The sequence below is a fragment of the Passer montanus genome, unplaced genomic scaffold (genome assembly GCF_014805655.1).
Source record: "Passer montanus isolate IOZ18808 unplaced genomic scaffold, ASM1480565v1 scaffold34, whole genome shotgun sequence".
In the NCBI taxonomy this organism is placed as follows: Eukaryota; Metazoa; Chordata; class Aves; order Passeriformes; family Passeridae; genus Passer; species Passer montanus.
Genome location: NW_024368152.1, coordinates 4,050,179 through 4,059,853, shown reverse-complemented (window position 1 = coordinate 4,059,853; position 9,675 = coordinate 4,050,179). Strand labels below are relative to the sequence as shown.

Sequence of the window (9,675 nt, the reverse complement as noted above, 5' to 3'; positions counted from 1 at the left end):
AGCACTCCTCCAAGTCTTAGTGAGAAAAATTTAAGAGCAGCTTTTTCCAGTTCTATCCAGCCATGAAACACACTGGCTCAGTAAAGGACTTCTACTTTAAAATACAGGGAGTTTTGTCCCTAAAACAAATTTGATATTCATATTCGCTCCGCCAGGGAATACTTGTCTGTCTTCTGTGCAAAAAGAAAACAGTGAGCTGATTATGTACTCTACTTATGGATGTTGTAGAGTAGTAATTTAGCTCAGTTTTGAATGTTAATTGAACAAAGTGCTTAGAGATACAGTAGAATGTCTCTAATATTTTTTTATGAGTAGCTCTGTGTTCCAAGAGTCAGTGCATCTCCTGAGACATAGAACTCATCTATGAATTAATACAATTTCTACTGTATTATTTTAGAAATATTTTCTACTATGCCCCAGGTAGTAACTCCTAGCTAGAAAAACAGGCTAAAACCTTTTCTTCCCTCTCCTCTGCCAGTTAAATGGGATGACAAACTTCTGATTTAAATTTCATTCACTTCAGCATTGTTTTCTTTTATCCTCATAATCCTGCAACATTGCTCATGATTGCTACTTTAATTGTATTGCTACAATAAATCTGATATTAAACCTATCTATAGAAAATTGAGCTGTCAAAAATCTATATGGTAGTACAGCTTGTTGATGGAGAAAGATGCCTTCTCAGAACATTATTTATTCCAATGGCTTTAGGCATCTATTGCAGTAAGGAATAAAGCACTCCTCAGATTTGCTGGTTTCTATCCACTGGTTATGGGATTGAGACCAGATGATTAACACAGACTGGACACCTAATTTCTACATTAATTCCTTAATAAATATCCAGTGTGACATTTCCATCATAGTTGGGAATTTGGAGACTCATAAGAAACAGACAGTTAGCCTAGAAATATAACAGAAATAATGTTTTAAGAATAATCAGTAGTGAGGAAAGAAAAATAAAGTTCTTACATTTAACTTCCTTTCCCTTCTTGGTTGTCTTGCAATCCTAGAGATCTATGCAGCTGAGATGCTTCTGCCACTCACACCTCCTGATGTGTAAACTTGCACAATAGATCATGTCTTTGCACTGAAAAAATATCTGTGATCCATTTAAAGTACAGGTCGGAATACCCAAATAAGTGAAACTTGTACAGGGCATTGTGACAACTGCTCCAAAAAAAAAAAAAGATTATGGCTTTCAGCCCGAGTAGTTCTGATTTTGATTATCTACTGAAAAGTTAGCAGTTTTTTTCAGTAAGAATGAATCCTTTAAGTGAACATGTAGGCAGCTGTGCACCAAGGGAATGTTAGAAAAGAAAAGCATTTTGGTTCCTCTGTTTATTATTTAAAATTGTGTATCTTTGTTTCAAGCAAAGTCCTGTATAATTTACGGGGACTTAAAACAGCAGTGGAGTTTGGGTCATGTCCATGGAATTTGATAACTTCAAATTTCATAAAAATATTTTACTTAAGAATTTTTGTGGTTGAACAATATTAGAATACATACTTGATTTCTTCTTGCATTCTACACAAATCTGTTTTGCACTTAATAAATTTACTACAAGGTCTTTAGTTCACATAAGGTAATTGCTTTTCTACATGATTCATCACAAAAGTACCTAAACATTTTGAAGCATTGTTTAAAAATATACACAATTACATGATACATTTTACATTTTTCCTTTGCAGTATTTAACTCTTCAGCATCCATAGCTTAATAATAGCTATTCAAAGTAAGAGAACTACACTGAAAGATGAATTTCCTGATGAAGTTCCAATAATGAGTCAAATGAGTTCCAAGAAGTGTTTTTCATACCTAAGTGAAGAAGTTTCTTAAGATTTCACAGTCTGTCTGTCCATTCCTCCCTGTTTCCATTTTTGCAGTGCTTTCTCCCATTTCTCATGCAAAGGAAAGAGGGAGAGAAATCACCCCTCATGAGAGCATGGAGAAAAGTGCTTCCTTCCTAACATTCACCCACTCTGCTCTAAAAAAGCCTACTGGAGGTCACAGTCAAACTGTATTAAAAAAAAATCAACCATGGAAGTAAATAAAAAGCAGAAAAATTGCATTGCCATTATAGAGACCTTACTTTGAGCACTGTGACAGGGGAGATACTCAGGTGGGCAGGAAAGTGTTATAAAATACTGACAGCATTTTGATAGAAGCATTTATGGACATGTACTTAAAAAGAAATTCCGGCAGTTTTAAATTCTGCTTAAGCCACTGCAAAGATCAGATTACGCACTTTAAAGGTTTTGTGGAAAAGGTATGCCTTGTCTGAAGTTTCTTATGAATTAATGTAGTGCAGATATAATACAGGACTTTAGATTAATGGTTGCAAAATTTGGCAGAGCTTAGTCTTCCTCCCCAGAACATTATTTTTTAAGTTTCAGGCCTACTGGCTCAAGGTTAAGAATGATTTTGAAATACTTTTTTCTAAGATCCTAACCTTAGAAGAATTCAGTGAGATTTCCACAACTTGAGCTTTGGATCAGCACAGCCTCAGCCACCCAGACTTTATGAACACAGACAAAAATAAAACAAAATATTGTAGGTCAGATTAACTCAGTGAAATGCTCTGGTAACATCTAAATTTATAACTAAAATTGTCAGGACTTGTTTTTTTCCTTGAGGCCATCTGGCACAGCCTGTTCCCTCTATTAAATGCTCTGGTGTTTTCAACAGGATAGCACAACCATGCCATGCACTGAGAACAGAGCTGAGCTGGCTTTAGCTTGATTGTGAATAGGATTTTTTTATGCAGATTTTAATCATGTTAGAGAAAAAAATGTCAGAAATTCTATTAACAAATCATCAGTGTGATTCAAGTCCAGTGCCTAAGTCCAGGCTGTACCACTTCTTAATTTATAAATCATTGATGAGCCTTGTTCTAATTTAAATCAACAGTACTACCCATTTGCTCAAAATCACGTTTGTAGATGGGATCCTTTTTAGCCTTTTAACCAAGTCTTGAGTTTAAATAAAGACAATAACTTGGACATACAGAGACTGTCCTGTTTTTATTCATTTCTAATCACAAGCGGCTCTCTTGATTTTGTGATGGGGCCCAATTTTATAACTCTGTGTTTGTATGCTTCCTTTCCCAACATGCTGTTTATGGTGCTGCTTCAGCAAATAGTTGTCTTTTCCTACTCCATATTCAATTCTGGTACACCTTTGTCACCCTGGAAAAATATAAAGGAAAACTATTCACAAATACATAATGAGATTGTAAAACTAAACCTTAATAAATTACAAGTATGTAACAAAGAATATAAAAGTTTGTTTTAGATTTCATTAGAAATTAAATATTTGCCATTTGAAATGCCTAAAGCAGATGTCCTCTGTCTCAGTCTACAGTTCCTGAGGGGCGACTGTGGAAGGCATCTACCAGTAGATCTATTTGTGAATCCCACTATTTTCCTATTTTGAGGTGTTTTGTCAGCTGAAATGTGGTGCAAATACTCAAACATTGACAAAAAAAATGCATGATGTATAATCCACATTCTGAAGGCAATGACAAACTAATATGCTTTACTGATGATTAAGAATTTGACAAAGAAACATAAGGAATAGAACAAATGGGAAATGCAACAGTTTCAAATATGAGGTATATGACTAAGGTGCATGGAAGTCCTACACAGCCTATGTAATAGCTGAGTAACTAGCAATCCATTAGCTTTTCCCAGCCTCTGGCAACTTTCTCAAAAAACTGGCCTTTGGTCCCTGCTTTGAGAGTGTTGCAGAATGTGAAAGAAAGGAAAAAGCAAGTGAGCTAATAGAGATCTTCAAGTTCCTCATTAAAAATATGTTTGGAGAATAGTTTCTAAAATACAATGCTGAATTTCAGAGGGTGAATTTATATATAACTTTTTCTCTAATATTCCTTGAGATTGATTTGGACGTACAGAAGAAAACTGTGTTGCAAAAACAGTAGCTCATCAAAAGACTAAAAGAATTTAGAAATTCCATTAAACGCATAACAAAATTAATTCAAATCAACATAAGTTACTTCATATAAGAAGTTTGAAAGTGCTAATGAAAAAATGCAATATCCAGCTGCTTTGAAAAAAAAAATATCACAAGAATTCTCTTTTTGAATTGCAGAATTTTTTTTTGTAGAAATGAAAGATTACTTAATAAATTAGGCCTACTTTAATTTTAAGGTTTTATTACAGTATTTGGTGAGATATGCTAGTTTATAATCACATGATTCTTAAAACATTAAGTCTAGATGACTGACTGTAGTACCAGTTCAGTACTAGCTGGTACAGTTTTCTACTATAACTACCATGTTAGTATTGAAATTTGTCTATGAGAAAATACTAGAAAAACAAAACTGAATTAATTCCATAATTCCTCATCCTACAGAAACTGTGATGCTTCTAATTATTCATGCTAATAAACTGAATTGAGAATTGGTTGTAAGAATGATATAATAATGTTAATGCTGTAATTTGTGAATGTTAACACCTCAGTAAAGACAATGTTAAAACCTCAGTAAAGACAATGAAAATAAAAAAGAAAGCTGAGAATTAAATGGAACACTTTCAATAAATGCATGTTCAAAAAAGAAAACTTTTAAAATTATTTTCTTGAAAAAAAATTATAAAATTAAGATTATGTATGTTAAAAATACAGGAATGGCTATAAGGATTTATTTTAAAATAATAAAAATATATATCACATTTGCTAAATACTCTTTTACCAGAAGTTAGCATACCTCAATGCAAACAACTCTGGAACCCTAAACAACACTGGAATTACAAGCAGAGTCTGCACCACTCAAATTAATTTCTCTATGGATAACACTTAGAAACAAGCAATCCTCCTGGCAGGATTAAATCACCTGCATCAGGCACTTTTTTTGTGCCCAAGCTTTACGTAGACAGAGAAGCATCTGTTTGAACTAAGTGCCCCACTGCAGTCTGAAAAGACAGCTCCAGACCTGAATGAGAGAATTTAGCTGACTATATTTAAGCACTGAGTTTATAGAAGAACAGTCCACACTTGAGACCTTTTAAAGGCACCAACCTCTTTTCATTAGGCTACAGTAACTTTAGGCTGTAACTTTATCAGGACACCTGACAAGATTCCTAAAATTTAGGGAGGACTTTGCCGAATTCACTCCTTATCCATGGCATCTACTTAAGATATTCTACTTGTTCAATTCTGATTGTTTTATTTTTTTGATGCTGCCTCAAAAGTACAAGTGAGAAAACCCAAAACTTCTATCACAAGAGCCTTCAATATCTGGTATCACTTACAGGGAATATGCCCTAAGACTAAAATGTCTTCTTTTTAATAATTTTTCAATAGCAGGAATAATTATCCATGCATTTAAGATTATGATTTCAAAAGGAAAGTTAGGCATATGTTGAAAATAAAACAATATTTTTTTCCTCAGCAAGGACAAAATCCACTTTTCTTGAATAAGAGTCAAGGTTAAAGCAATAGGAAAAAGAAAGGCAGATGTCTCAGAAAAATATTTATGTTTTGTTATGTTCATCTTATCTTGGAAGCATAAATAAAAGCTGTTCCCAAGCATACAGAGCATTACATCAAAGGGATGTGTCAAGTCAATCTTTTAATGAATAAATGAATGGGTCATGGAAGCTTTATTAAAAGATAAGAAAACCCTACAGCAAGTTTCCTGAAACTAATTGTCTATAGTCAGGCATCTTAGCTGAGTCTAAAGCTCTTCACAGTTGATACTTAAACAGACTCTTAACATTACCTTGCAAATTCACTGGGGCTACTGAGTATTCTTAGAGCCAAGTGTGTGCTTAGCGATGTTCCTAGATCTGAAATAGAGTATCTAGTGCTTCACAAGAGCTAAACTCTCAGGCCTTCAAAGAGCCCAACCACAGAACTACAATTTTTCAAAGATATAGAAGGAAAATGAAAGTTCAATTCCTACAGCAGTTGTCTTCAATAATTACTTATTTTCTACAGTAAAGACTGTAGTAATTGCTTGTATGCCCAACACTTTTCAAAACAGACTTAGAGGCCAAATTTTGGACATACACTTTTCAAATGTTACTCCACATTACTATGTAATAAGGGGTAAAACATATCATCATGGGAGCAGAAATCAAAATGACTCTACAAGTATTACTGAATGAATATTCACTTGGAATTTTAGATCAGTGGTGAAGATAAGCTTTGACTTAGTATTTTTTAACTCATAGGTTCAAAATATTTATCAGATTGTGAAAACTCTTAACATTACAGATAACACAACTATAGGATTCTTATAAAATCACCAAGCTGCAATATTGTGAATGAAATAACTACTTTTGTTAAGAAAATAATTTATTTTCCATAGTCACAACATATAATCTAGTATCAGTTACTGTACATATATTTTCTTGCAATACTCTGACTGTCTATGAATACTGGATCCACAGATGCCACTTTTGCTGCTATAAAGGAGTGAATACAGTGTAAAACTGACGTCAGATCCTGAAATTCAAGTTCCTGAAAGAAGTAAGAGAAAAAAAAAAGAAAAAAAATGAATTCAATTCAGGTTTATAAACATTTTACATAAATAAAGAGCAGACTAGTTAGAAAACAATAATGGCCTTATGAAAACTGAATTTTTATAGGAAACTAAAATTAAAACTGTTAAGAATAAAATCTGTATATCCATACCTTGTTCACTGACAGTGCTGTGTGTCAATTTAGTTTTCACTCTGTGATACTTTATAATGTACATTGTACTCAGCTTGTACAATGAAATCAGTCAACTTGAAAGAACATTCAAATATTGCAACATAGAATAATTCGGGTTAGAAAAGATATTGAAGATCACTGAGTCCAACTATTAACCCAACACTGCCAAGTCTACCAGCAAACCGTGCCACTAAGTGCCACATCTACACTTGACACTAAGTGCCACATCTCCTGGGATGGTGACTCAACCACTTCCCCACATAGCCTGTTCCAATGTTTAACAACCTTTTTGGTGTAGAAATTTTTTCCTAATATCCAGTCTAAACTTCCCCTGGCACAAGCTGAGACGATTTCCTTTCATCCTACCCTTGTAACTTGTTTCAGGCAGTCATAGAGAGTGGTAAGACCTTTCCTGAGACTCCTTTTCTCCAAGCTAAAATCCCCAGCTCCTTCAGCCGCTCCTCAAATGTCATGCCCATCCAATCCTTTACCAGCTCCATTGCCTTTCTTAAGTGAAGGGCCCAGAACTGGACACAGCACTCCAGGTGTGACCTCACCAGTGCTGAGTACAGGGGGACAGTCCCTGCCCTGCTCCTGCTGGCCACACTATTGCTGATCCAGGCCAGGATGCCCTTGGCCTTCTTGGCCACCTGGGCACACTCTGGCTCATGTGCAGCTGATGTCAACCAGCACCTCTCTTCCCACCAGACACCATTTCCCCTGGTCCTTTCCCACCAGGCACCTTTCCAGCCACTCTGCCCTCAGCCTGCAGCACTGCCTGTACTCGGCACTTGGCCCTGTTGAACATTTTTAAAGTATTTGACAAGTTAAGGCTGTTTGAGGATGATGAGGTATCAAGAAGGGTAGGGTGAGGAGATCACATCTTCTGTCGGCTTCTGAAGGAGAGATGAGAAGCCAGAGGCAGGGTGAAAGGGTGAAGTCACACCACAGCCTGATGATAGAAACAAACATGGCTGGGTATGAAATTCAAATGCCCTAATTCACAAAGAAAGGCAGAATTATGCCTAAACTGTTCTCAGATTTGCTTGACTTTTTACAACATATTTCATCTTCCGTGTACAAGTCAACTCTCTTTTTCCCTATGAACCCATACAGTAATAGAGGATAGTCTGACAGAATGACATGTAAATATAACAGAAAAACCAAATATAATGTAAAAAACACCTTCAATTTAAGTGATACCACTATGTGTGATGTCAGTTGGTAAATATATTGTGGGGATACTTGAGACAATTTTTGGTTTGAGCAGAAGACTATTTTCAACAATCTGTTTGCTAACTGGTTTGTTGAGGCATATTTTGTATACTTGTTTTTAAGCAAAAAGCAAAGCACTGGGTTTCTGCTTTTTCTGTAACAAAGTTTGAGCAGAAGACTTTTTTCCACAACAGTTGTTTGCTAACTGGTTTGTTGAGGCACATTTTGTATACTTGTTTTTAAGCAAAAAGCAAAGCACTGGGTTTCTGCTTTTTCTGTAACAAAATTTTATAGTATGTTCTAAACAAAATTGGCCCAAACAGAATATTTGGAATTCAAACTTACTGTCCCAGAAAAGCTCACCATCACACCATTTTGCTATCCAAGGCCAGGTATTTACTAGGCACAAGTGGTCCCACTACTAATGAACGGTTCAGTAGTGTTTGTGGGGCATGATTTTGTGACCCTGTTTGGGGCACAGCTGGGAAGTTTTTGGGAGTGGAGGGACCTGCATGCACAGCCTCTTCAAGGAGAGACCAGGGCTGCCCTGTGCCAGATAGAGCAGGTTCTGACAGGTCCAGCTGATGCACCTCCAGGCATGGCTGAGCCCGACAGTGAGACAGGGGTGCATCAGGGTAAACATAGGTAAGAAAGGGCAGAAAATTCCCCAAAATAGTAACAAGGCCAGTGAAGTAGAGGGTGCTCCATGGCAGAGCAGGTAACACCCTTAAAGGGACTGAAACTGATGGAGAAGCCATAGTGGAGCAGAGGAAAGCATGAGTGTATTCGAGCTCATGACATCACTGTCCTACAATTTGGGGGCAAAAAGCTCCTGTTTCTTCCATTTTAACTGACATTTAACTGACATTTGAAGAGCAAATATGGGAGGAGGTTTCTTAAAATACATTTTATTGACAGTAGATGTTGATTTTAAATATTAATATAAATTAATATAAACACTTTCAGGAAAAAACCCTACAATGCCACTATTTAAAGCTCCTTATCTAAGTTTAATAAAATGAAAATTATATACACAATCATGATTATTAATTAAATATGAAATATGAAACATGAAATATCAGCTTCAATACATAAGTTTTGGTTCAATCGAATGTTTTACATCTATTGAATTTACATCTTCAAAACCAAGGAATTAAAAAATATGACCATTCCCATTAATCTTAGATTTACTCTAAAATCAACTGAAATCATCCAACAATTTCACCTTAGGTTCTGACATTCAACACCCCGACCAAACAGAGCCAAACGAAACAAACTGAGAGAAGGGAGCCCTTCACAGGGTTCCCATTTCTCTACTCCAGCTTTATGCACTTCCAATCTGTACATGTTTATGGGGATAAGCAAACAGAGGGAACCTAACACAGACTGTGGACAGGATCTCAGACTGTTCTAACAACATTATTTGGAGAGCTTTGGGTTTACAAAAGAGCAAAGACAGGAACATCTCATCACTGTGAGTCAGTCTTTCCCAATGTCCCAACTGCAGAGTCCTCTCTGTTTCCATCACAGTTCAGAGCATGGATCAAACTGCAGTGCCCCTCCTCTGTATCTGAGAGAAGTTGTCTAATCTCTTGTGAATAAACTTTTGAATACTAACATGCTCTTGTTTCTGTAAAATATAATCTGCATAGAGGTGGAAGACTAGCAGTAACACTAAACCTGTGTCTTATGTGACAACAACACTACTTTCCGCAGTTAACACTGCAAGTCCCCTGTTTCTGGATTACTTTCAAGACTGGTGCTAATTTTCAAAGTTATTACAG

General features: G+C 35.9%; 1 protein-coding gene across 1 annotated transcript in view; it reads right to left on the bottom strand.

Moving 5' to 3' along the window:
- Positions 1-6,349: 6,349 nt before the first annotated feature.
- SNTG2 (syntrophin gamma 2) overlaps positions 6,350-9,675 on the bottom strand; it is a 211,279-nt gene continuing 207,953 nt past the window's right edge. The window contains exon 17 of the mRNA XM_039715645.1: positions 6,350-6,481. Coding sequence (XP_039571579.1) covers positions 6,350-6,481 — 132 coding nt within the window. The remainder of the gene's footprint in view (positions 6,482-9,675) is intronic.